We start from the raw sequence: 27432 nt of genomic DNA, 5'->3' as shown, positions 1-27432 counted from the left end.
ATTCCCCCCAAACCCTAGCTAGGGCTTTCTGGCATCAAGAAGTATTTGGGTAAAGTGCAGCATGGCTGAAGCAAAACCTGCATTGCCTGAGAGGAATGTTTTGGGAGAACATTCAGTAGTTTCTCATAGCTTTGAACAGCGACTTGGTCAGGTTGATTGTAGTAGTTCCGTAACCCAAGTCCTTCAAGGCCAGTGAAGCAGCACCACCAGAATCAGTTCTGCTTTCTTGTAACTGAATTTGACACAGTATTCTAGATGGGAGTGTTGACAGTGGAAGTGTATATAAGGTACTCTAAGCCCAGTTCAGTCAGAGTGCATCTGTAACACTTGTCACATCTCTACAATCTTGTGAGAATCTGCTAAGCTTTTTAATTTCGAGGAAAGTTTCGGAATTATAGCTTGGGCAATGAATGCCAAGGTCTGAAGAGCCGGTGCTCCAGATCTTAACTTTAGTCCATCCTTGAGTTGTGAACCCCTTCAGATGCTTCAGTCAGAAGGATACTTTGGCCATGGAAAAATGAGGACCTAACACTTCTGCCTTGTTAAGTGCAGGAAAGAACATAATTTTGTCCTTGGAAAGGCCATCTTGTTATTATCTCTCTCATTATGATCAGTGTGACCCCATCCAAACACTGGGATCCTACCAGCTTTGTTGTTCAAGGCAATGCATTTCACAGGATACGGTAGTTCTATCAGGGACAGCCAACATGGTGCTCCCCAGAGGCTGCTTTACAACATCCCTCAATTCAACCTCTGGCAAACCTGTGGAGCTGTAAGTCCAGCAACTGCTAGCAAGCACCAAACTGGTTACCCCTAAGTTACATGGTCCTTAGGCTTTTAAGCCAGTATGTTTGTAGCTGCATGCCCAACCACATAACCTGCCTTAGCTGCTTGAACTTTATTGCCTCTGCTTGCACTGGGTACTGTACAACTTGCAAGGTATGGGGTCCTTTGAAGTCAGCATCGCTGGAACAAAGCTGGTTACCCCTACCTGGTGACCATTAAGTTCAAAGCTAATTGCAGAGACCAACTTACGGTACTAGTGGAAGAGGCAAGCCTCCCTGAATGGCTATCCTGATCTGTAATGGTGCATACTGACCCATATCCTGCGTGTATGCTATTTCTAAAACTGGTGCTTCTAAGTTTGCTTCCAAGTCAGAGGTTTAATAAATACCAAGTGGGAAATGGCTAGAGGGGGCAATTTACGCTTTAGGGAGGTCTAGAGAGAATTTACACTCAAACATAGTTCACAAACAGTATATTTTATATATACAGATGATTAAGAGTAAAAAATGAATACAATCAGTCAGTGGGCAATAGGCATAGATTTCTCAACAAGGATAGCAGCCTCCATTCATAGCAGGCTACCAACTTTTAAAATGTTAGGTTTTAAGCGATTTAATAGTGGCCCTTTTCACATCTGGGTTTGTTCTAGGCCTTTTCCTCTTTCTTCCTCTTGAAGTTTCAACCAACTCCAGTCCAGAGCCTAAAAACAAAACAAGTGCTTATTGAGACACCTCATTCATAAAAACTGTGGCTTCCTGTCCAATTCCCTCCAAAGTATTTTTCAGCTCAGGTTAAATCCTCTCTTGTGTGACTATAAGCTAGTCTAAGTAAGAGTGCTTTCTCGCTGGCTAGAAACAAGTTATTGGTGCTATCATATGGGGAAGGCCACCCACTTTCAAACTGACCTGCAGCGACTGTACTGGCAAAGCATCAGTCTCTCCGCTCCCCTCGCCCCAGTCACTTTACAACAGAAAACATAAGATGTTACCATAAAGCTGTGCTCTTGATCCTTCATTGTGTGGTGCATCACATTCTCTAGCTGATTGCAGAGACTTCGAGATTCCATCAGTAACTCCTCACTAAAACAAATCAGAGAAGATTTTTAAGAATATCACAATAAAAGGAACTGGCATAAAGAAGGTCCATTTTTTCATCACGGCATACTTTTGCCAGGATTAGCAGAGCTGCTTCATGCCTTCACTAGGCTAGTGGGAACCTATTTTTGTTGTTTTGTTTTTAAAAAGTGAATCACAAACTGCTTTAACTGCCCTCAGTTTACAGTCTGCTGTGTGACTAAAGGGGTGTTCTTCAAAGGAAATGTAAAGTTTGCTCCCTTTGGCTGAGAACAGATAATAAAAAGGGTAACTAGTGATACAGTGCATGTTTTAAAAATAATTCATTCCTTGCTTGAAATAAAGCATGTACATTGCAATGCTGAACAGAGGAATGAATCTGTTTGTCTTTGAGAATGTTATCGGAAGCCAGTAAAGTATTTCCTTGTGAAGTCAGCCAGCTCCAACCAAGCATGCTACCAGTCACACACCTTTCTTCTGTCATGAGTATCCATCACCGGTGTCAAGGTAACCTGTGACGAGTATTGCCTACGAGTTACAGCACATATGTAACATACAAAAATGCAACACAACTTGCGTGTGCAAGGGAAACAGCAAGGGAAAGTATTACCCAGTTCAACTAACTGCAGACAAAAGGGTAATGCAGAACAGGTACCTTCAATCTTTTCAGACCCAGTACCCACTTTTAATCCAAACATGCAGTTGGGGACCCAATTCTTACTCTTCTACCATATATTTGCATGGGGCTGCTGCCCTTGTTATGACCCACTGTGGATAATAATAATAATAATAATAATAATAATAATAATAATAATAATTTATTTTTATACCCCGCCCATCTGGCTGGGTTTCCCCAGCCACTCTGGGCGGCTTCCAACAGAATATTAAAATACAATAGTCTATTAAACATTAAAAGCTTCCCTAAACAGAGCTACCTTCAGGTGTCTTCTAAAAGTCTGGTAGTTGTTTTTCTCTTTGACATTTGGTGGGAGGGCGTTCCACAGGGCGGGAGCCACCACTGAGAAGGCCCTCTGCCTGGTTCCCTGTAGCTTAGCTTCTCGCAGCAAGGGAACCGTCAGAAGGCCCTCGGCCCTGGACCTCAGTGTCCGGGCGGAACGATGGGGGTGGAGACACTCCTTCAGGTATACAGGGCCGAGGCCGTTTAGGGCTTTAATGGTCAGCACCAACACTTTGAATTGTCCTCGGAAACATGCTGGGAGCCAATGTAGGTCTTTCAAGACCGGTGTTATGTGGTCTCGGTGGCTGCTCCCAGTCACCAGTCTAGCTGCCGCATTCTGGATCAGGCTGTGACACACTAGTGGTCCCAAACCACCTGCTGAAGACCAGTGCAGAGGTAACCAATAGCTATGAGAGCAAACCATTGCCTTAAATTTTACCTTTTAATCCCAGGATCCTGTAAATTACTGTGCAGGGCTGGAACCTGCAATGAGAGTTGACCAGGATTACTAAGGCGTGATGCGCTTATGCTGTCTGGGCTCCCACTGACAGGCCCACGCACCTTGCTCTGCAGGAGAGGAAGAACACAGATCAAGCTTTCTACATGCAATATGAATAAATACGCTATTTTCATTTAAAGGCATTGCTGCCAGTGATTTCCAAACAGCTGTCAGGATCCCTGAAGAATATCAGTAATACAAAGTTCACAATGCAGGGGGCAGCAACAGGAAAGGACGGGGCATGCTCTAGGGTTATACACCCAGTTAACGTGAGGCCCAACAAGTCTGGCCTAGAGCCCTCAGAATTTGTGAAGCCCACTGGTTTCTTAGCAGGCAAGATGATGGGGAAAGGGTTCTCAGAAGATTTTGAGAGTTGGGAGGGAGCCGTGGGCACAGTTAATTCTACTTGATCTTCGCCAGATGGATCTGATGTTCCTAACCAGAAAAATATCTTCCACTTTACTCACACAGGCAATTTTTAACAGGTTCCACAGCTCTTTCTGCCGTTTATCCTGAAGCTCAACAACCATTTTCTCATCCTCATTCATCAGGCTCATCACCTCATCCACTTTCGGAAATAACTCCAGTGCCTTTTGCTTGCAGACAACTGTTTTACTGTAAAGAAGAGATAGCCTTCTAATCACGTGTCATCAGCTCTACTAGCACAAGGAGAGGGGGAGAGACAGAGAACTCTGAGAGGTGTGGGACAATGGCAGAGTTCCACTAAACAGTATTCCCCCACTTCAACTTTATTCCCAGTAACCAGGACAACCTCACTACAGTGGGTGTTTGGGTGTCCTACCTGAGCTGAGCATAAAGGAGGCCGACTTTCTTTTCAAAGGTCTGGATTGCTTGCAGAAGTAGCCTCACGACTTCTTGGCTGTCTCCGCTAGTCCTTTGGTCTAGACAAAAAGTGTGCAGAATCAAGTGGCATGTTAGGCAGAGGGTGGGGGCAGGGGCGAGAAAGCTCCTCAAAGACATAAGAAAGGAAACAGCCCCCATTGCTGTGACTGTTGGGCAACAGGCAAAAGAATTAAAACCCTTGAACAGCTTCAGCAAGATTGGATCTATTCCGGTATAAATTAATACCACTCTCTGGATTTGGCATCACTGCCACTAATGCAGATTAAAATCACCGCTCTATATTTGGCGGCATTCTTCAACATTGCTCAGTAAAACTTGGAGCCAACTGGTAACAGCTAGTTCAGCAGAGTGAAATGTGAATGGAATACCAAATGCTATTGAAGTGGTTGCCAGAATGCAAGTCACTGCTCTTTAGTATTCATCCCTCACCATGTCCACAAAAAAGTGGGGCAAAAGCATGTTAAGGGGTAACAATCTTCTCATTATTAGTAACACACTATTCTGTGTTGTGTTTTGTACTACAGAAGTCTCAAAGGAGATGGGTGGGGGATGTTGATGCTAAAAGAACGGGGATTGTAAACATGCATCTCCACAGCACTGTCAAGGAGCACAAGGTTGGGGAAATGGTGAGATGAGAAAGCAGTGCTAGCACATGGTCTTGCGGCAAGTCCTCTCCTGTGCCCAGCTGTAGTCAGTTTCCTTTGGAACAGATCATGCGGCAACAAGATTCCTATGCTACAAAGGCTTTTTTTACCTCTTGGCTTTTCTCTCAGTCTCTGGTACAAGTCCTTTGCTTGTCCCTCTCTATAAAAGAAACAGGAAAGACAAATTTTCTCCAGCGGTCGTGAGTGTAGAAGCAAGCCCACCCCACCCAACACCATGTTCAGACCAACTGAGTGCTCAGCATGGTTCAACACCTTCTGCGTGGCTCTGGGCAAAAATTGCTCTCTTAGCCTGTTACCCTTCTGTAAGAAGTGAGAATCCTAGGGACTTACACACATTACAACTGGTAAAGCACTCTTAAGTTGCAATGGTAACTTCGAGCACAGCCCCTGTGCATCTTGCCCTTCTCTCCCGTAAATCCCATTTGGCTACAGTTCAATGCTCCACTTATTTAAATTATTTACAAAATAAAATTACTATAAAAACATCATTTAACAACAACTTAAAAGAACAAACAGAATACTAACACCATAACTACACCAGCCTTTCTTTTGACATGATTTCCCTCAGTGCCTCTCCTGCCCCTCTCTTCTTGACAATGGCACTCTTCAGTATGGAGATGGAGGGGGAACAAGGAGCAACTCAAATTCTGTGCCATATGATCTTGCAGCCTCTCAGTGGAGTAAATACAGATCTGCTGTTCATTTGCCAGTTTAGATTTAATCCCAAGGATTAACAAGACCCAGAAGATTCTTAATCTAAAATGCAAATTTCCTTAGCCAGTACAAGGTTCAGCTATACATTTCTTAGAATAAAGTGGAAAACCTATCCCTAAACATTGCCACTCCAAGTGACCAGGAGGGTGCTCTTTGATTGCTCCCCCTGCACACATGTAACTAGAAAGACTAGGCAAGAAGAAAAGTTCTGGCCAGTCTTCTTCATGATAAGCTGTTGCTGGTTTTTTGGTGCATGGAGCTATCTGCAGCCTGGAATGGTAGAGTTCAGATGAGACTCTGCTGAATGTATACAATGGAGGGTGAGAGATTAGATTAGCCTCCCCCAGCCTGTTGCCTTCCAGATTTGGATAAGTTGCACCAGCCTTTTCAACCTGGCTATGTTGTGTGTTGGCGTGGGCACCACCCACATTTGTAGGGCACACAACCCCCCCCCCCAAATCTGCTGATCCCTGCGGATCAGATGAGGAGGCGAAAGTGATGGCCCCTCCCAGCTCATCAAATGGCTGCTCTGATGGCTGTGGAAGGGGCAATTTGCCTCCCATAGTCATCAGGCTACTGGGGCCTGGGCAGCGCAGAGAGGTTTAAGCTGTGCCACCCACTCCAGCATGGTGTGTACCTTAATTTTTTCTTTTCTGCCACCACCGACAAAATTGGTGGAGTCTTGATGGGCAGGGGGCATAAACATTTGCTTGTGGGGCTGGATCAGACCTGGCCGGGTTGGCTATAAGTGCAACCTAGAGAAAGGTAAGCACCAAAAAAACTAAAAATCAAATTTTTAAATAGGTATATGTAAGTGCTGTGCCACTGGATTCCGTGACTTTAGGTGTGCTGAACTTTCTAAGTTTCCTATGCTGTCCTTTAAATATAGGGAAACCCAAATAAAAGCTATCATGTTTGACGTGTTACACATGCGTATCTGACCTCTTCCCAGGGTACATGTCTATCAAACAAAGGAGGTGATTTTATGCTGCCCCAGGATGGTGGATACTGGAGAAAATGGTATTTAGGAAAGGGCTAAAACAACCAAAAGCACCACAAGCAACTACTTACAGGGCATCCAGAGAGCTCCCTTGTTTTGGGCCCTGTGGGATTCTCTGCAGGTCCACAATATCTGTCTGTAGGGCCATCGTCTTCTTCACCAGCTGCTCAACGTCCTCCTCCTTGGGAGACAGAGGAGGGGACAAGGAAAGGACAGCAAACCAGGAATGGTTTGGTCATGTTGCAAGACATTATTTCCAGTAGCTTAGGCTGCAGGTAACCCAACTCTTTCCAGCCAGTCTTAAACAATCCCAGGCTAGCAATGAGCCAGTGGTATCATGCCCAAGGAGGCTGGAGGAAATGCCCTTTTAATATCAGGCACCTGCGCTCTGCCTTCTGCCATTGACTCAAAATTCACAGCCAGAGCTGGTGTTGTGAGGGGATTGCAGTATTGAGCCCACCTGCTGACTCCTCAAGAGCAGCCTTCACTGATCTGGCACCCTCCAAATATTTTGGGCTCCAACTGCCGTCAGCCCCAGCCATGACAGCCATGCTATTGGGGGTTGATGGGAATTGTAGTCCAAAACATCTGGAGAGTGCCAGGTTAGTGAAGGCTGCCTAAGATCCATCCAGGGGAAACAAATTCCAAAGCCAACCAACCAAGTGAAACAAACAAATATACAGATGTTTTGTTGCCACACTGTTAGCTTTTGGCCAACACACTGGAAGGTATAATTTTCAGAGCCTTTTGACAATACTTGAAGTTCTACCTCTGAAGCCAGCAAGACAGACAATGGTGTTGGCATAATTTTAGTACCTAAACCTAGCACTTCTCACCTGTGTGCTCCTCTTGCAAAAGCACAGCAGGTGCTGACAAGAAGGAAATTTGCATTCTGGCCTTCCTCTTATGGCTTGCCCTCTGCAAAGAGGCTCATCTGGCCTCCACATTAACATCTTTAAGATGCCAGGCTCATGATCTGGAATGTTGTTTAAGGTCTTATTGCTGTTGGGTATCTTTTTAGCCAGATCAGTTTTAATTGTGATTGTGATTATTATTTGGATTTAGCTGTTTGTTTCAAAAGTCTCTCTAAATACCTTACCAGAAAAAGAGCCAAAAAGAACATATCACAACCATCACAATGGCCCATAAAAAGACCTAGCCAAACTTCAGCAGCTTGGGGGATGTGACTGAGCTAGTTCTAATGACTATTTTAAGTGGTTTGGCTGAAAGAGTTACATTTTTATATTGCTTATTTTTAACAGATAGTTATCACAGTTTATTCATTGCTTTCCCTGTTAAGTCACTTGTAACACAGTCCTCGTCAGTGGCCTTTGCTAAGCCCTCACTCTCAGCTTCAGCTCTCCATCAACCATATGGGTGCAATACCATATGCAATTACAGGGCTGGTACAAGGATCACCAAGACAAGGTTTTTAAAAGATACTTGGAACACTTTAAAGCAGGGGTGGGGAGACATCAGGCTTGGGGATCCACTTTGCTTGTGACTAGAAGACCAAGATCCACCAACCAGAACCTGATGCAAAATATGCACAATGAAGAGAATTCTGAGCTCAGGAATTTACTGTATGTTCCAGAACAGGATGGAGCTCACAGTCTATACTGCCTGCTATCTACACTGTGGATGGCAGTGACTCTTGAGGGTTTGGGACAGGGTTCTCTGCCAGCCCTAGCCAGAGATGCTATTCGAGATTGGATCTGAACCTTTGGCATACAAAATAGATCCTCTACCATTGAGCTCCAGGCCCTCCCCAAGCTATTTTCATATCAAAGCTGCTTGCCTCAAAAGGTTTTCATTTCAGCAGTATAATTTAGGACAGGTAGGGGAGAGTCATTTTGCTGCTGCCATGGTTAAGCAACTGAGAGTCAGAAATGTGTTCTGGTTTACTGCAAATCACTCAGAGATCTAGCCTCTGCCCACCTCTGCTCTCAAGTACTTGTTATTGTTTATTGTTACTGGTCCTCTTATCCTTTCTCCTCCTGTGACCACACAACTCTGTTAATCTCCAGCTAATTTTCTACCCCTTGCCCACAAGCTCTGAAAGAAACAAGGAACATCTTGGGTTTATTCCCCGTCCATTAATGCTTCCCAAAGTCCAACAATTCAGACAGGATTGCCAAGAAATTGATCCCAGCCACCTTACAGGTTATGGCCTGGTAACTCTAAGCATCCTGTAAGAGAGCACAGCAAAACACTCATCCAAGCAAAACAAAAGATAAAAAAGTCCAAGCCTACCCGCCCACAGAGCTCCACAGTCTGCTCCATTTCCTTCCATGCAAGCAGCAGTTTCTCAGAAGCTGTAAAAAGAAAAGAGCTCTGGTTTTCAAGAGACCCTTCCTAGATCAGCAAAAGTATCCCTTTGAGCCTTCTCAAGGAGTCACCATAAACATTAGATGCTGTGGCTGGTGAAAACCAGTCTGATGGGCGAATATGGGAATTTAGGGCAGGGCTGATGCAAGACATGGTTTACTGAAAAGAGGCACTACATTGCAGAACAACTCATTTTTACAGGAACCCTTTTCTAACCTGAGCTAGGACTGAAGGGGTCTGTTGCTGTACACACTGAGGAGGAGGTGATTAGAGAGCTCTGACATGCAATATAATAAAGGTGCGAAGTCCAAGATCAAAGGCTGTCCTAGAAGTCAGCAGGAAGCCTTTGAGGCACCACAGACAAAAGAAAAGCTTGTGAAAGCAGGGAGCTGTCCAGGAGTATTCAGATTCTCATCAGACATTGAAAATGGGGTGGGGGCACATGGGGCACAGGATGCGGGGGTGGGGGGTGGAGAGCAGGCCAGGAACCGCTTTCCTCAACCAACGCCAAGCTATGCAATAGTACAGACACGAAGATAAACATAATTTCTTAAGCATATAAAGCAAATAAGCACTATTAAAATTCTGTTGTTTAAATTCTCTCTCCCTCCAAGAATTCCCTGCACAAAAATATCCTGGCAGATGAAGAAGGAGAAGTTTAGCCTAACCTGCTGTCGCCCAGCCCATGCTTTCTGGCCTGGGGAAGGATTCAGACTTGCTATCATGTCTTAGCAGTCTCTGGTGGTCCAGTCGAGGAAGAAGCGCAAAATGTGATACTGTAGGGAGCATGACCTGGCATCAAGGCAAACAAAACCCAGGGAAGAGGTCTGTCCTAGCAACTGCTTTCCTATCATTAAAAACAGCCAAACTCACTGATTCCAAATTCAGTTTGCTCATTGTACTTCTCCAAGTCAATCTGGATACTGGCTTTGAAGAAGTCCAGCTTTGCCTTCAGCTGCTGCGATAGGGAGGCCATCGTGTTCTTCATCTTGGAAAGGGTACTGTTGTGGCGCAGAAGGTTCCTCCTACAAAGCCAGGCAGAAAGAAAGAGTTGGCCCCTTGGAGGCCCAGCTGACCAGACCTTGTCTGCTCCCCTTTGCTTGGGCTCCACAGCCATCATCCCCACCCAGCGTCAGCACAATGACATGGCGCACCTTTTAACCAGTAGTTCTGTCTCAGTCTCAAAGACAGTACTGTAAATTTATATGACTGTCTGTCTATAAATATTCCTGGGGTGGCTTGCTAACACTGCAGCGTATAATAATATAAACCAACAAAAAGCAATAAAAAACCAGCCAAGAAAAAAAACAGCAACAGAGACAGCATCAAACATCTACAGTCCAGATTAAACTAAAAATGCAAAAAGCCTTGGTCAATAAAACCTCGGCACAGAAAAAGCCAAAGAGGAGCCAAGCAGGAGCCTATTTCATATAACCTGTATTTAGAGTGGCATGCAATCCACACAGCTGGGGTACACAAATGTGGTTACTGAGGGCAAAAAATTAGCCCCTTGGTAATTTCCGTGTTTCTCCTTTCCTTTTTAAAGCAAGGCTTCCAGCCCCAAGAACTACAAGCATAAGCAGAACAACACCTGGGAGCCCTCTTGAGGTTTCAGAAGGCAGGCCTTCCAGCCATAGCCCCAGACTCTCTGCCCCCCCTCACCCTGGGCTAGCATAAGAAAAATCAATTGGCCAAATAAATATAATGCAAATTTGCAAAAACGTTTAAGGCTTTGGAACTGAAGCGTCTCTGGGCAAAGAACAGGGAACATTTCCTTTGTGGTGCAGACTTCACTTAGGCTGCGAGGTCTGAGCCCAGTGGCAGCCCCAAAGGTGGCAGGATCCCATCACGCACATGGCTGCCCGCTGCCCGTGCTGGAGCTGGTGGAAGTCCTCATTCAGTCTTCGGATGGTATGCCAGACCTGCCCCCACACTTTGCGCAGCTGGAGGAAGGAAAGGTTCTTCTTTGGATCTTGAACTGCAGAAGAAAGAAGAGAAGGATCGACAGGGAAGAGGGACACAAGTGGGGAAACCCAAACCCACAATTAGGATTTTGTATGCTTTACATGCCAAGTGCTGGTTTCTACAAAATTAGAATATGTTTGGACTTTTTCAGGCTATCCCAGGACTTGACTGGTCTCTTAATTAGCTGGATGCTACAAAAAGCTCTCTCAGGAGTCAAGTCAAATCCTCAGTTCTGCAACCAGCAAGCCAAAACTACTCCCTGACTTGCCTCTTTCAGCCCCTGCCTGCATGGTGAACCGAATAATTAATCTAGTCAATCATAGGCGTGGGTTCTACCGCTGCCACAGACATCAGTGGCAAAAATGCCCACCTGTTGGCTCATCTCCCAGGAGATGCAGACACAACCAATGAATGAGAGACCATCCGTAGTCTGTGTGTTACACAGTCCACCTGCCTGTCATCACACAACTTACAAGTGTCCATTAGGTTTTGAGAAACGGTAACTAACTTTGTCTACACAGGCAAGGAATTCCAAAAGCTCCTTCTCTTGCCAGCATTTCCTGACTCTTTCAGTTCATTCCAACTTCTGCAGTAAAAACATCAGGGGCTGAATTAATTTGTTATCTCAGTCTTACTGATCGATATAAACGATGTTTCAAAAAACCAAGCTGAGCTTGGGGCTCACATCCGTCATGGGTCTGTGCGCTTTAGAAAAAATCACTCCTTTTCTTGGGGAGTGAAAGACTCAGCTTCAAATTCCCCCTTAGCCAGGAAGATCATTGGTGGCTTTGGGCAAGCCAATCCTCCTTAGGCTAAACTAGCTCACCAGGTAGCTAAGAAAATATACAAAAATATATTTCCTATGATGAAAAGCGTGTAATACAGAAATTGTGGAATGACACATCTAGAGGCTGCCACCGTGTCGCCTTGTGTTCAGTGTGGTATGTATTCTGAAATTCATGTATGTACAGAAATCTGAATTGTCATAGTATGGTGTCCCGAGTTCTTAAAAAAAATAAATAAACTAAGTTCCTAGCCCATACGGTTGCAGAGATAAGCTTGAAAGTGTGTAGGCAAAACCAGGAAGAATCTCACCAGCCAGAGAAGACCTCAGCTGTATGAGGACTTCTAGTGGCTGGAGGAGTGCTCACTGCCCCTCCTCAGTCATGCCAGGTAAGGAAATATAAAACTATATGCTGGAAGTTTTTATGCCATAAATGGTTATTTTATGATACTTCATTTTCAACTGTATTTTATCATTTTATGTTGTAACCAGAATAGAGAATGATATATTGGGCGGCTTTTTATAAATATAGCAAATAAAACAAGGTGCTTAATTTGTACATGTTACACGTTTCTTGAAGCAGAATTTGGATTATTATTTTTGTAAGCACAGATATTTCCAATCAGTCACAAAGGCAGCAAGTATTGCTCACTATATATTCACCTGAAAACAATTAATTGTCCGTCCCCCCAAGTAGCACCAAAACACAGAAAAGGTTCTTACGAATACTGTTAATGCTTTCTGGATGAGGTCGGGGAGAGATCTGAGGCCTGTAGGTAACTTTTCGGTTGTCAAACAGGAAGAAGAGGCCTGTGTCAGCAACTGTGGCATCATTTAGCTGCAAGGAAAAGAAGCATGAATCCCTTATTGTGGGCCTATTACTTGGAAACACCTCCTACAATCATGCCCTATCCAAAAGACTAAGAGCGGCCAACAGAAATAGGATATTAATAGCTAGTTCTCCAAAGGAGTCACTCAAAGTCATTCTCCCAAATGTTCTATCTGAAAGAAATAACATTATGTAGGGAAAAGATGCAGGGTTTTTAATACAATGAGAAAATTAGTACCTCATTCATTGCTACACAAGTCCTGTTCCTCATCCCTCAAGCCTCTTCTGTTTCCCTTGTTGTCTTTCCTTGAGTGGTTCCCTTTGCTCACAAATTTACTCTCAACCAAAAAGGGGGCTCCATTCCCCTGCTTCTGCACTCCCCATCCCTTTAAAACAATGGCAATTCCTTCCAAGGCTTTGTAGTGAAGGTAAAGGACAAAACTGAAATTTCACTAGCTGGGAGTATTCCAAAAGCAACAGGAGCTAATTTGGTACCCATGGGTGAAAATGTTATTGGACACACCTTGATGTCAGCCAGATACTGAGTGGCTGGTTTCTCAGAAAATAATGCCAACCCTCCTTCCTGAAGCAGCTCCTGCTCCTGCTCTGGGATGCCGGTATCTGCCTGGATCTTGGCTTTCACACTCTGCAAGGTCTCGTCCTCTGCCAGCGGATACACGTGCACAGTGCCCGTTACCATGTCTAGGATCTGCACCAGCTGCAAAAGAAAAAACCCCCCAAAACAGAGAGAATCTGGAACCAGTACAGGACACATCCCAACTTGCTCCAGTTTGAGAATTTGTCCAGAAATAAAGGCCACCGAGAGCAAAACCACCCTCTCTGCCAGAGTAAAAGAAAGGATAATCGGCAGGGGTAAATTCTGCTTCAAAGCAATTCAGATTCTGGGACTCCATGCATAGGGAATTTTTTTGGCCCAAACAAGCCGTTTCCCAGTTGCATTCTGAGGCGGTGCAACCAGGTGGAGAACAGCACCATGTATTAATCTACATGACTAGTTTCTCTCCCTTTCTCTGCATCAGCCAGAAAACTAAATGTATCTTTGGCCACTAAGTGGCTTATAGGGAAATTTCAAACCTACTTCAGCAAAGGTGTGAAACTGCCACTAAAATGTTTTCACACTTATCTATATTTAAATATTTGTCATGCCTCTTTCCAAAGAAAATCTCTGATAAACGTATTGCACAGTAAAAACAAAAACAAACCTAATATTTGATACATTACTCTGTAATATAATATACTGAATACAGTAATGCAACTCTCTCAACAAATAAATTTTTAAAAGTTAATAAAAACTTGTCAGTTTAGCTAATTGGTGGCACTGAGTAAATAAAAATATCATTACCTTTCAGAAAAACAGAAAATGCGTACACATATAATTTATTTGAGCAATTATATAGTACGCTATATACTGTATCAAGCTCACACCAAGTGACGTAGATAATAATAGAGCTTCAGGCGGAATTTGAAACACTGAATGGATACAGACAAAAATAAGGCATGAGGGAAACTGAATCACCAAAATTTTGTGAAGGAAAGGCAAGAGTAAAACGAAAAGCTTTTAGGGCCTCCCTGAGTGCCAACACTGAAGGAGCAAAGTGAATATTAAGGGGAATAAAGTTCTGCAAGGCCCTGACCTTGTCTTGCATGCTCAGCAACCAGCCAAATCGACACACAAGGAGGACCTCAAGCATAGACTTTGACCAGGGGGTTTTACAGGAGTGGGAATTCTTTCAGTAATTCAGCTCCAAACCATTTATGGCCTTAAATGTTAACATCAGCTCTTCAAATGGGGAGTGCAGCAACAGCCACTGCAACTGGCACGAAAGTGGTGCCCCGTGTCCAGAACTCCTGGCACCCATTTTGCAGCAAGAGAAGTTTCTGTACCACAACTGCTCCAATAAACCACTTTAGATTATTCCCTATTTTCTGCAATGTCACATCTAAAGGAAATAAAGCGAAATCTACAGGCACTTACTTTTAAATTCAATATATCATCCAAAGCCTTGAAACAACCATTGGGGCCGTATGTGGGGTCAGTGCCTCTCTGCCGCGCATGCCATTGGAGCATCAGCTGCAGCCATTTCTCCAGCCGCTCAGCCAGAACACTGAAGGAAAGCAGGAAAAAGAAAGCACCGGGATGAAGAAAATGCTGAGGTGGGGTGCAGGGGGATGAGTCAAACATCTTTTCTGCAGAGAAGAGTCCTAAAAGCTATGTTTAAGAGACATAACATATTCTGCAGAGTTGCTATTCTCTCTCCAGGGCTTCCATTCACGGGACCCTTAACAACAGGATGGATCCCATGTGACCCCCGCCTCCCCAATTCCCTCAAATTAACTAGTAAGCTTTTTGGGGCAGAGATCCTTTCCCCCTACAAATGTTATTCAAAAAATGAAAGTATGCATTGATGGTGGTATGTTTTAATTATAATTGTTGTTGGTTGCTGCATAAATTGCTACCGTATGTTTTGCCCTATAGGACGCACTTCCCCTCCAAAAATGATGGGGAAATGTGTGTGCGTCCTATGGGGCGAATGCAGGCTTTTGCTGAAGCCTGGAGGGCAAGAGGGGTCAGCGCGCACTGACCCCTCTCACTCTCCAGGCTTCAGGAAGCTATCCCCCCAACCTGGCAAGCTCCGGGAGCGAAGGCGAAGCTGCGCGCAGCTTCGCCATCGCTCTCGGACCCGTTCTGGGGGCTGGGGTTGGGGGAAGCTCGGGCTTCCCCTGCCCCCAGCCCCGCAAGCTCCGGGAGCGATGGCGAGGTTGCACAACCTCACCTTCGCTCCCAGACCCCCAGCCCCAAGGCTAAAAATGAAGCCAGGAAAGCGAGCGGGATCCATCCCGCTCACTGTCATGGCTTCTTTGCTCTTTGGGGCTGGGGGGAAAAATAATCCCCCCCCCTTTATTCCCCCCCCCCCAAAAAAAAATGTAAGTGCGTCCTATGGGCCAGTGCGTCCTATAGGGCGAAAAATAGGTAGGTGTGGGGTTCGGAGCAAGGAAAACCCAAGTTAAAACCTCTGCTTAGCTACAAGACTCAATGGATGGCCTTGGACAAAACATTCACTCACCTAACTTGCCCCACAGGGAACAGAACCTCACTCTGAGCCACTTAGAGGGAGGGCAAGACTGAACTACAATAAATAAGCCAACTCTTCTTCCTATCATGTCTCCTCTCAGTCTCCTCTTTTTCAGGCTGAACATACCCAGCTCCTTCAACCGTTCTTCATAAGGCTTGGTTTCCAGACCCTGGATCATCTTGGTCACCTTTCTCTGCACATGTTCCAGCTTGTCAACATCCTTCTTAAATTGTGGTGCCCAGAATTGGACACAGTATTCCAGGTGTGGACAAGTGGGACTATTATTTCCCTTGATCTGGACACTATACTTCTGTATAGAATAGCATTCACCTTTTTTGGCTCTAAATACATTCCTCAAGTCCTGGTTGACCAGTCATAAAATAAGCAGTGGAAGTTTCTTAACAACAACTCATTTGCATGAATTGCTGTCAGTTCATAACTGTGATTTGAGAGTTGCAGAACCAGAAACAAGTCCCAGCCAGCCTGCAAAATGGGCAACCGAGTTTCCCTTGAGGTGTCAGTCGTTCCTTACCAGTTCAGATTGTTGGGGTGTGGCAGCTTGCTAGAAAATTTCACTTCTCCCGACAAGTCTTCATAGACAACAATATCCAGCTCACTTTTCTGCCGGACTTTTGCATGCCTAAGAAGAAGCACACATTGGGCTGGTTCAGACTTTAGCTTACCCTTACAACTGCACCAAGGCCTTTTGATACAGCAGAGGAAGAATTTAGGAGCTTTTGATTCCATTTTAAATTAATCACAGTTTGCAGTGTCATCCAAACCCACACAAATTGGTTAACTGAAACATGCCAGCATCAAACCAGAGTTTATGAGGATGGCTTACCTCAACCAGCCATACTAAACATTAACCAATTTGCCTGGAAGAAAAGGCAAGCTGTGGTGAAGCTAAAATGGAAGCAGAAGCTTTCAGACTGCCCCTTGTGGCCACTCCAGAGGAGATGGGAGGGAGTGCAAGAGCCCAGAGCTCCCCAAGCCCTTTCTGGTCACGCTAAGCCATACCTTGACCCCAGAAGCCCAAGCAGTGGCGTCTTCCAGATTGGATCACTACAGGGCACTCTATGTGGTGATGAGGAAGCTGCAATTATTTCAGAATGCTGTGGCACAATTGTTGACAGGAACGAGGCCTTGTCAAAATAGTACAGCTCTGCTCAGAAGTCTGCACTGAGTGCCCATTTGCTACTGGGCCAAGTTCAATGTGTCACTCTTAGAATATAAAGCCCTTAACAGCTCGGCGCCCGTTTACTCGTGGGATTGCCTGACCCTTCATGTGCCCACTTGACTGCTCTGATCTGCAGAACTAGCACTGCTGCAGCTACCAAATAATATCCATTCCGCATTTTTGTGTGGCGCACTTGAGAGTCTGCCGCTCCTGCCTCCTGGCACCAGGCAGGTGTCTTCACTGCACTTCTTCCAGCACCTGCTTCAAACATTTTTTTCATCAAGCCATCCAGACACGTAAAACCTACATGTGTTTTAATCTGTTTTTAGATTACTGTTGATTTTCAGTAGTTCTGAATGTTTTCTAAATATCTATTTTCAGCGGTCTTTTATTGACAATTGCGATGTTTTATTTTTGGAAACCACTTCAAGGTTTTGTTACAATCAAACAGTCGGTGCGTTAATGAAATAAAGACATCTAATCACACTCATTACCACACAGAGAATTGTCTGTGAGGACTGTGTCTAAGAACTGGAGGAAAAGTTCTCTCCGTCTGAAGCCGATGGTGCTTTGCAGAAGACCACCTGGCTTGGCACCTGCGACATAATGAACACCCTTCTCTCCAGCCTCTGGAGTAGATTTTCAGCTTAAAAAACTAAGACTGTTTGGATTTTGTTTTGTTTTTAATCAGACACCATATGATTGTACAATTATACATTTAAACCATGGATGGGGAACCCGTGGTCCTCCAGGTGCTGTTGAACTATAACTCCCACCAGCTCCTGCCTCCAATGGCACCTGGAGGGCCACAGTTTAAATCAGAAGTCGCAAATGTAATAGTGAATAAAACCAGTATGGCAAGAAGAAAGAAGACATCCACCAGAGACAGGCAGGATAGCCAAACAGGTGAGGAAATCTTGGTTGCTGCCAAGACATGTTATTTGAAGCTGGAGCCAGGCTCACCTCTCAGATGCAAAATGTGCCTCTTTTTATACACAGCTATAGAAATTATTCCCCTTCATGGATCACTGCCTTGCCGTGGCGAAGGGGCTTGAAGAACTCAGAGAAGCTATGAACTATGCCGAGCAGGGCACCCAAGATGAACAGGTCATAGTGGAGAGTTTTGACCAAACGTGATCCACCTGGAGGAGGAACCGGCAAGCCACTCCAATATCCCTGCCAAGAAAACTCCATGGACAAAGACAACAGGCATATAAAAGCTATGACGCTGGAAGATGAGCCCCTCGTGTCGGAAGGCGTCCAACATGCTACTGAGGAAGAGCAGAGGACAAGTACAAGTAGATCCAGAGCTGATGAAGCGGCTGGGCCAAAGCCGAAAGGACGCTCAGTTGCGGATATGCCTGGAAGCGAAAGGAAAGTCCAATGCCGTAAAGAAAATTATTGCCTAGGAACCTGGAATGTAAGAACCATGAACCTGGGTAAGTTGGATGTGGTCAAAGATGACATGGCAAGAATAAATATTGACATCCTGGGCATCAGTGAACTAAAATGGACGGGAATGGGCAAATTCAGTTCGGATGACCATCATATCTACTACTGTGGGCAAGAATCCCATAAAAAAAAAAAAAGAATCCCATAAAAGAAATGGAGTGGCCCTCATAGTTAACAAAAGAGTTGCAAAAGCTGTACTGGGATGCAATTTCAAAAATGATAGAATGATCTCGATACAAATCAAAGGCAGACCTTTTAACATCACAGTAATCCAAGTTTATGCACCAACCACTGGTGCTGAAGAAACTGAAACTGACCAATTCTATGAAGACTTACAACACCTTCTAGAAATGACACCAAAGAAGGATGTTCTTCTCATTATAGGGGATTGGAATGCTAAAGTAGGGAGTCAAGAGATAAAAGGAACAACTGGCAAGTTTGGCCTTGGAGTTCAAAACGAAGCAGGGCAAAGGCTAATAGAGTTCTGTCAAGAGAACAAGCTGGTCATCACAAACACTCTTTTCCAACAACACAAGAGACAACTCTACACATGGACATCACCAGATGGGCAGCATCGAAATCAGATTGACTATATTCTCTGCAGCCAAAGATGAAGAAGCTCTATACAGTCAGCAAAAACATGACCTGGAGCTGACTGTGGCTCAGATCATCAGCTTCTTATAGCAAAATTCAAGCTTAAACTGAAGAAAGTAGGAAAAACCACTGGGCCGGTAAGATACAATCTAAGTCAAATCCCTTATGAATACGCAGTGGAAGTGAGGAACAGGTTTAAGGATTTATATTTGGTGGACAGAGTGCCTGAAGAACTATGGATGGAGGCTCATAACATTATACAGGAGGCAGCAACAAAAACCATCCCAATGAAAAGGAAATGCAAGAAAGCAAAGTGGCTGTCCAACGAGGCCTTACAAATAGCGGGGGAGAGAAGGCAAGCAAAATGCAAGGGAGATAGTGAAAGATACAGGAAATTGAATGCAGATTTCCAAAAAATAGCAAGGACAGACAAGAAGGCTTTCTTAAACGAGCAATGCAAAGAAATAGAGGAAAACAATAGAATGGGAAAAACCAGAGATCTGTTCAAGAAAATTGGAGATATGAAAGGAACATTTCGTACAAAGATTGCCATAATAAAAGACAAAAGTGGTAAGGACCTAACAGAAGCAGAAGACATCAAGAAGAGGTGGCAAGAATACACAGAGGAATTATACCAGAAAGATATGGATGTCTCGTACACCCCAGGTAGCGTGGTTGCTGACCTTGAGCCAGACATCCTGGAGAGTGAAGTCAAATGGGCCTTAGAAAGCACTGCTAATAACAAGGCCAGTGGAAGTGATGATATTCCAGCTGAACTATTTAAAATTTTAAAAGATGATGCTGTTAAGGTGCTACACTCAATATGCCAGCAAATTTGGAAAACTCAGCAGTGGCCAGAGGATTGGAGAAGATCAGTCTACATCCCAATCCCAAAGAAGGGCAGTGCCAAAGAATGCTCAAACTACCGCACAATTGCACTCATTTCACACGCTAGCAAGGTTATGCTTAAAATTATACAAGGCAGGCTTAAGCAGTATGTGGACCGAGAGCTCCCAGAAGTGCAAGCTGGATTTCGAAGGGGCAGAGGAACCAGAGACCAAATTGCAAACATGCACTGGATTATGGAGAAAGCTAGAGAATTCCAGAAAGACATCTACTTCTGCTTCATTGACTATGCAAAAGCCTTTGACTGTATCGATCACAGCAAACTATGGCAAGTTCTTAAAGAAATGGGAGTGCCGGATCACCTCATCTGTCTCCTGAGAAATCTCTATGTGGGACAAGAAGCTACAGTTAGAACTGGATATGGAAGAACTGACTGGTTCAAAATTGGGAAAGGAGTACGACAAGGCTGTATATTGTCTCCCTGCTTGTTTAACTTATATGCAGAATTCATCATGCGAAAGGCTGGGCTGGATGAATCCCTAGCCAGAATTAAGATCGCTGGAAGAAATATCAACAACCTCAGATATGCAGATGACACAACCTTGATGGCAGAAAGCGAGGAGGAATTAAAGAACCTTTTAATGAGGGTGAAAGAGGAGAGTGCAAAATATGGTCTGAAGCTCAACATCAAAAAAACGAAGATCATGGCCACTGGTCCCATCACCTCCTGGCAAATAGAAGGGGAAGAAATGGAGGCAGGGAGAGATTTTACTTTCTTGGGCTCCATGATCACTGCAGATGGTGACAGCAGCCACGAAATTAAAAGATGCCTGCTCCTTGGGAGAAAGGCGATGGCAAACCTAGACAACATCTTTAAAAGCAGAGACATCACCTTGCCAACAAAGGTCCGTATAGTAAAAGCCATGGTTTTCCCAGTAGTAATGTATGGAAGTGAGAGCTGAACCATAAAGAAGGCTGATCGCCGAAGAATTGATGCTTTTGAATTATGGTGCTGGAGGAGACTCTGGAGAGTCCCATGGACTGCAAGAAGATCAAACCTCTCCATTCTGAAGGAAATCAGCCCTGAGTGCTCACTGGAAGGACAGATCGTGAAGCTGAGACTCCAATACTTTGGCCACCTCATGAGAAGAGAAGACTCCCTGGAAAAGACCCTGATGTTGGGAAAGATGGAGGGCACAAGGAGAAGGGGACGACAGAGGACGAGATGGTTGGACACTGTTCACGAAGCTACAAACATGAGTCTGACCAAACTGTGGGAGGCAGTGGAAGACAGACGTGCCTGGCGTGCTCTGGTCCATGGGGTCACGAAGAGTCGGACACGACTAAACGACTAAACAACAACAACATAGAAATTATTAAGTTATTTCTTACAGCTCACCCTGATCAGCATCAAATCCTCCTCTCACCTCCCTGCCAAGAAAAATACTAACTGTTGTATTCTCAGTTTTCAAGTGAAAAGGACATTTCCTAAGAACCTCACAATGGAGCCAGAGTTACTCACCATTGCACTGGCTGCCAGGAGGGCAGAAAAGGTCGGAAGCCTGTGATACACTCAAAGGCCAATGTGCCAAAGCTCCAGTAATCCACAGTCACTGTGTATTTCTGCTGCTCCAGAAGTTCCGGGGCCTGAAACATTGAGAAGCAGGAAAAGGCTAGCAGTGCAATCCTTTACCTGTCTACTTAGAAGCAAACCCCTTTGAGTCCAATGAGACTCACTCCTAGGTGGAATGCAATCCTACACCCCACAAGCCCCAGCTTCCTAAAAAGGCTCCCTCGAACCAAGGCAGAACTTGAGATATGATCCCTTCCCTCTACTTCCTTAAGACAGATTTTATTTAAAATAGCATTTTAAATAAATTTTAAAACAGCAATGGCTAGGTTGAGGACTAAGGACAGGAAGGGCTCCATGACACAATGTAAATCTGTTGTGGAATTCACTAACACAAGATGCGGCGATAGATTTTTTTTTTTGTAAAAAACACACAAAAACCCTATTCTTATTAATTACATTTATATATCACCCTTTATCCAAGGATCACAGGGCGGTTTACAGTATAAAAATGGGTTCCTATCGGTTCAAGGTCTGTCACTGGCTCCTGGCCAAGAGAGCGAAATGGAACTGCCATGTATAGAGAGGCAATATACCTCCAAGGATCAGATCCTGGGGACAAACAGTACTGAAAGGCCATCACCTCCCTTGTCCCACTTAGAAGTGTCCAGATGGACCCTTGGTTGGACCCAGGAAAGCAACATTTTTGCAACTCATTTGAAATGCTTCTTCGGGATACTGGCTTTGGCTTCCTGGTTCCTAACAGCTCAGCTTCCCATCCATTTGCTGCCGCCTTTAATGTGCTGCTTCCACTCCTCCTGCCTAATTGTGCCCTCCTGGGTGCAAGCACGCTATTTGCACTTGCAAATCCTTACCAGATACTGCAGTGTCCCAACGAAGGAAGTGCAAAGGCTGCCTTGATCCAGCTCTTTGGCATACCCCAAATCAATGATCTTGTGTATTAGCTGAGAGAAAGCAGAGAGGGCAGTTGTGGTAAACAGAACTAGAACCTGAGAGCTTTGGCAAAAAACAACACCGAAATGGCTGATAAATATATAGCACAAGCACAGAGTTGGGTCAGCTCTGGACCCAGCACAATATCCCATTCATCCTATCTCTGTGCTTGGAAGAATCGAGGACTGCGAAAGTATTGTTAAGTAGTGTGATCAAGTCTGGAGAGGGTTCCAAAAAAACAGCCAGCCCTTCAGAGCTGAACGGGACTAAGCCCTACAGCCGACAACTTTCCCAAACGGAAAAGCAGGACCAACCTGCCACAGCCCACCATATACCAGACCCCAAGATTCACACCAGAGTGCCACAACCAGAGAGCAGCTGTGCTGCAAAGGGATGTCTGCACATCAACAAATTCAAAGTGATTTGAGCAAGACCACCAGAACATGCTGCAGGAAAGCAACTCACATCACTACAAACCTCCAGCCAGTTTAGTCTTTTCTTTTGTAAGTAAATAGGCTAGATCAGTATCTTAGCCGAAGGACACCCAACCCCTATTCACCGAGTCTTCTCAAACAGCGCCTTTGGCAGGAGGGATACAACTCTGCCCAGCACCCTGCGTTAGTGGTGACAGGTGGGGAAGCTGAACAGAAGAGCATCACCCACCCTCTCTTTTCCTTGTTGAAGGACAATGTTTTCTGGTTTCAGGTCTCTATGGATGATCCTGTTCTCGTGAAGGTATCTGAGAGCAGAGGCTGAGACAGAAGGGGGGTGGAGAAAGAGGGAAAGAGAGAGGAATGTATTGTCATCACCAAAATCTAGCCGTATGAATCAATTAGTGCATTCTGTTGTTAACTCAGAAAAGCAGCAGCAGCACTGTAAAGGCTCAGAGCCAGTGCTGGATTTACGTATAAGCTAAACAAGCTATAGCTTAGGGCCCCACTCTCTTGGAGGCCCCCAAAAAATTAAAGGGGAAAAGCCTGGGTGTGCATTTCCAAAATATAAGGTAAAAAACAAATAAAATAAAACCTACATACAGCAAGAGTGGCAAATGGCTTTAGATACCTATTAGGTCCATAAATTACCATATAGCATATATTCAACACAAAAAACAGCAGCAATTTATTTTTGACAAAGGACAGCTGGACATATAAAGGGCCCCATTACCTCCAGTAGCTTAGGGCCTCATCAAACCTCAATCTGGCCCTGCTCAGAGCACCAGAAGTGCAGCGTCTGTCATTAGAAGTAGAGCAGCAGAGTTCGCGTGCAGCAGCCAGAAGACACAAGCACAGGGTGCAGTAGCCTAACAGCTGGGCCCACCCAGAGCAGCTGCTAGAGCACATTTCTCCTGAGAATCTGTTTTGCCCTGCCCTGATTTCTAACTCCTGCTCTAGCCAAGGGATAGAAGAAAAAGCTCTTGCATGTATGAGAACATACTTTTTTTTGATAAGGACATATTCAAAAGATGAGATAGTACCCAAGACATAAAATCTGATAGGCATCTGCAACCACATCACCCAGGGGGCACCAAATCCTCATTGAAATGAGGAGTTCTTGCACACACCTGTTCATTTCAGTGTGCTTGTTCCCTGACAGGTGTTTGTATCTCACTATGCTGTCCTTAAGGTAAAGGTAAAGGGACCCCTGACCATTAGGTCCAGTCGTGACCGACTGGCCAAGGGAGCCGGCATACAGCTTCCGGGTCATGCGGCCAGCATGACTAAGCCATTTCTGGCGAACCAGAGCAGCGCACAGAAACGCGCACAGAGAGCATTGTTGGCTGCCCACTCTCCACCTTAGAGCAGATTTATGCCACAAGGTGCCATAGGAAGGCACTGGACATAGTAAAAGATCCATCACATCCTGGTCACTGTCTCTTCGAGCTCTTGCCGTCGGGACGGAGATACAGGACGATGAAGACAAGAACAAGCCGTCTTAAGAACAGCTTCTTCTCCAGAGCGATCTCGGCCCTGAATGGGAAGCCCGGACTTTGAAAGTCATCAAATCTCCTTGCTGTATTTTACTATATTTTTTTAATTAGTGTTTTTATGGAGCAGCCAAGTAATTTCGTTGTCCCCGAAGGGGGCAATGACAATAAAGATATTATTATTATTATTATTATTATTATTATTATTATTATTATTATTTACCTTCCCGCCGGAGCGGTACCTATTATATACTTGCACTTTGATGTGGTTTTGAACTGCTAGGTTGGCAGGAGCAGGGACCAAGCAACGGGAGCTCACCCCGTCGCGGGGATTCAAACCGCCGACCTTCTGATCGTCAAGTCCTAGGCTCTGTGGTTTAGCCCACAGCGCCACCCACATCCTTAATTCCACTCAAAACCCACCATCTGAGGCTCCTTACCTCCCCACAGGGCCACCTCTGGTCACTTACCAATGTCTGACAGCAAGATAAGGATAGCTCTCTCCCGCAGGCCACAGCAGTTCTCAAGCTGATTCAGGTGCTGAAAGGTGTGACAAGAGGACATGAGAAAGGTTTCTGTTGAGCTTCCATATGTGTTAACCATTATGTGGTTAAACGGTTTAAAAAAAAAACCCAACTTAAACTGAGTTTTAGCACACATGAAAAACTTAAAACAAATCCTTATTTCTTGATGAATAGCCTTTGGACTACAATGTAACTTAAATAGAAACTCTCTTTAGAGAAAAATTTCCCCCAAAAGCATTTTATTTTTAAAAATCTGATTTAAATCAAGAAAATTTAGTTTAAATAAAAAAATCCATTTTTAAAAATTTTCTTTTAAAAAGTTATTGATTTTTATCCACCCTGATGGGGATTGTACCTGAGGCCTTCTGATCATCATCATCAACCTTTATTACGGTCCAGACCCAACAAATTGTTACAAAGCAATACATAATTCACACAGCCTACCTCCAGGTTAAACAAGCATTTCGTTCAGAATATAAGAATCATTGGTTCTTGCAACCACTGATAAAAACTTGGGCCACTGCTAACGTTCTAGCATTTGTCCGGTCTTCCAGTAGGAACCTGACATAGTGAGCCTCTGATTTTCCCGGGAAAGTTACCAGTAAGGGTAGTATCAGTTCAGCCCTGGCTTGCTCATATTTTGCACAATGCAGCAAAATATGTTTTATGGAATCGATGTCTTGAGCACACGAGTCTGTCCTGGTAGGGAACTCCTCTCAACCTACCATCCAACACTGCAGAGGGAAAGACATTTAGTCTGGCTTTGGTGAAAAGCCTTCGGTAGTTTGTTACTGTCAGATTTTTAATGTAAGATGTTGACTTAAAGACATGCCCATATTGTACTCCTACTGCCAGCGGACTACAGACTGCATGTGATTGAGATCGCAAGTCACTGTGTGCATTATCCCATAATATTTGCTTTAAAATCTTTTGGGCGCCTTCATAACCCAGGTAATACAGTTGGGGGGGAGACAGACCAATAGAGGTGACTTTTTAAGCCATGGTTTTCTGCCATTTGCTGACAAATCCCTCATTGGTCAGGTGTTGGTACAAACCCTTCCCTAGGTTAAACACTGAAATCCTGAGCCAATGTTTAGGGCAGCCCACCACGCTTTAGTTGAAATTGGGCATTCACCAGCTTCTAACAGAAGTACGGAGTTGGGGACGCAGTTGGGTACCTGCAGCAGAGATCGTAGAAATTTTGCCTGAAAGCCCTCTAGCTTTGGCAGGTCCCCATTATGCCAGACATGTGCTGCGTACAGGAGTTGGGAAATGGGCTTTGCGTTGAAAACCCTTAAGGCTGCTGGAACATATTTGCCGCCCTTTGTGAAAAAGAATCTGAGTATGGCTAGCTTTGTAATCTCCGCCTTTTGAAGGGAGGTTTGCCAATGGTGCTTCCAAGATCCTGTATGATGGAATGTGAGCCCTATATAACTGAAGTATTTTATCTGTTCAAGGTTATGACCATCCAGCACCCATTTAGACCGGGAGAATCTTCTTTCGGAGACTAAAATTTTAGATTTTTCATAATTAATGGATAAACCATTTCCAGAACAGTAATCAGATAATTTCCTCAGCAGATAATTCAAACCCGGGCTGGAACGTGAGATGATGGCCGCGTCATCAGCATATAGCAACAAGGGGGTGGGATTATCAGCACCACGCTCTAGCCAACTGAGCTATCCTGAAGGCACAATATCTCCACATCAGGGAAAAGAACATACTTTTCAAAGTAGCTTCCCATAGAGAAATTGATATAGTGGAACTTTCACTCATGCTTCATCCTTCACCTGCATTCTTAAGTAATGTAAGTAGAATAATACAAATTTAGACATTTAGGATTTTAATGCAACAAATAACATATTTGCCTCTTTCCCCATAAGAACATAAGAGCAGTCCTTCTGGCATCCTGTTTTCCCCAGTTTCTCTACCCTCCAGCAGAAACCAACCACATATTTCTAGCAACCTTCTCTGGGAGCCAAGACAGCAACTGCAGCAGGAAGGTATTCAAGCAGAATTCACAAAAAGTGTCCTGCTGGATCAGGCAGACGGCCCATTTGGGTCTGCCTTCTGTTCTCCTGCGGCCGCCAACCAAATGCCTCTAGAAGCCTGCAAGCCGGACCTGAGCGCAGCAGCAGCTCCCCCCCCCCCCCTTGTGATTCCCAGGAATGTTCAGGGCCTGCTGCTTCCTCCCTACAGTCTTGACCACCTGCCTCTCCACTATCTAGGCCTCAGTGGGCCTTCAAGCATAAAACAGCACCAACACTCTATCCCGGCTCTCAAGGGCTTTGGAACTAGCCTATCACTTGCTGCCTGCAGATACTCGTACCTTGTAGGTAAGCTTAATAATAAATATCTCTTAAATGATAACTTCAGAAGAAACCACTAATGGGTGGCATATTATTTGAGAAGAATGAAGCTCCTCCCTCTGTGCCACAAACTCAGGCAAAGCCCTCACTATGACTGGGAATACAGAGCAGCCGTTTGATTAAACCCAGTCCATTTTCTCAGTCTCCCCCCTCTTTCTGCCCCTCACTCACCCTCCTGAGATCTCCTCCCTGGCAGTACTCCATAGCCAGCAATGGCAAGTCATTCAGGGCAAGGTTTTGCATCCCTTCTGGGACATCCCGGGCAGCCACCACATTGGGGTGGTTTAGCCTGAGGAAAAGAAAACACAGTAAGATCTCAGGTGGATCTCTCACTTTACCTTTAAGCAGCGGCTTTCTAACTTTCTGAGAAACACTTTCTACATTGGCCTGTCTTGCTATGCAATTCCTGAATGTCCACCATGAAACGTTTGACTGTAGAAAGATCCTGGAGCATATTCT

At 44.7% G+C, this 27432-nt stretch overlaps 1 protein-coding gene and 1 long non-coding RNA gene across 3 annotated transcripts in view; one reads left to right on the top strand and one right to left on the bottom strand.

Moving 5' to 3' along the window:
• Nucleotides 1-1243: 1243 nt before the first annotated feature.
• The window catches only part of IKBKB (inhibitor of nuclear factor kappa B kinase subunit beta), a 28989-nt gene continuing 2800 nt past the window's right edge, over nt 1244-27432 (bottom strand). Inside the window, exons 4-22 of one of the 2 annotated variants that reach the window (XM_083456610.1) lie at nt 27145-27262; nt 24551-24620; nt 22820-22908; nt 22078-22167; nt 21155-21279; nt 16093-16200; nt 14462-14591; nt 12989-13183; nt 12360-12474; nt 10742-10865; nt 9761-9912; nt 8813-8874; nt 6631-6740; nt 4935-4984; nt 4119-4218; nt 3784-3931; nt 3257-3384; nt 1775-1865; nt 1244-1486 (exon numbers count right to left, since the gene is read on the bottom strand). In XM_083456610.1, the coding sequence (XP_083312736.1) occupies nt 1415-1486; nt 1775-1865; nt 3257-3384; nt 3784-3931; nt 4119-4218; nt 4935-4984; nt 6631-6740; nt 8813-8874; nt 9761-9912; nt 10742-10865; nt 12360-12474; nt 12989-13183; nt 14462-14591; nt 16093-16200; nt 21155-21279; nt 22078-22167; nt 22820-22908; nt 24551-24620; nt 27145-27262 (2077 nt within the window). In that variant the 3' untranslated portion in view covers nt 1244-1414. The remainder of the gene's footprint in view (nt 1487-1774; nt 1866-3256; nt 3385-3783; nt 3932-4118; nt 4219-4934; nt 4985-6630; nt 6741-8812; nt 8875-9760; nt 9913-10741; nt 10866-12359; nt 12475-12988; nt 13184-14461; nt 14592-16092; nt 16201-21154; nt 21280-22077; nt 22168-22819; nt 22909-24550; nt 24621-27144; nt 27263-27432) is intronic. The other variant, XM_083456611.1, reaches the window with a different exon arrangement.
• LOC310685069 lies at nt 6747-9770 on the top strand. Its single transcript, XR_014515045.1, has 2 exons — nt 6747-8396; nt 9502-9770. It is a non-coding gene; the product is annotated as an uncharacterized lncRNA (long non-coding RNA).

This window comes from Podarcis tiliguerta, assembly GCF_965153285.1.
Source record: "Podarcis tiliguerta genome assembly, chromosome: 8".
In the NCBI taxonomy this organism is placed as follows: Eukaryota; Metazoa; Chordata; class Lepidosauria; order Squamata; family Lacertidae; genus Podarcis; species Podarcis tiliguerta.
The sequence above is the reverse complement of the archived record's forward strand: the minus strand, read 5'-3'. Positions and strand labels throughout refer to the sequence as shown.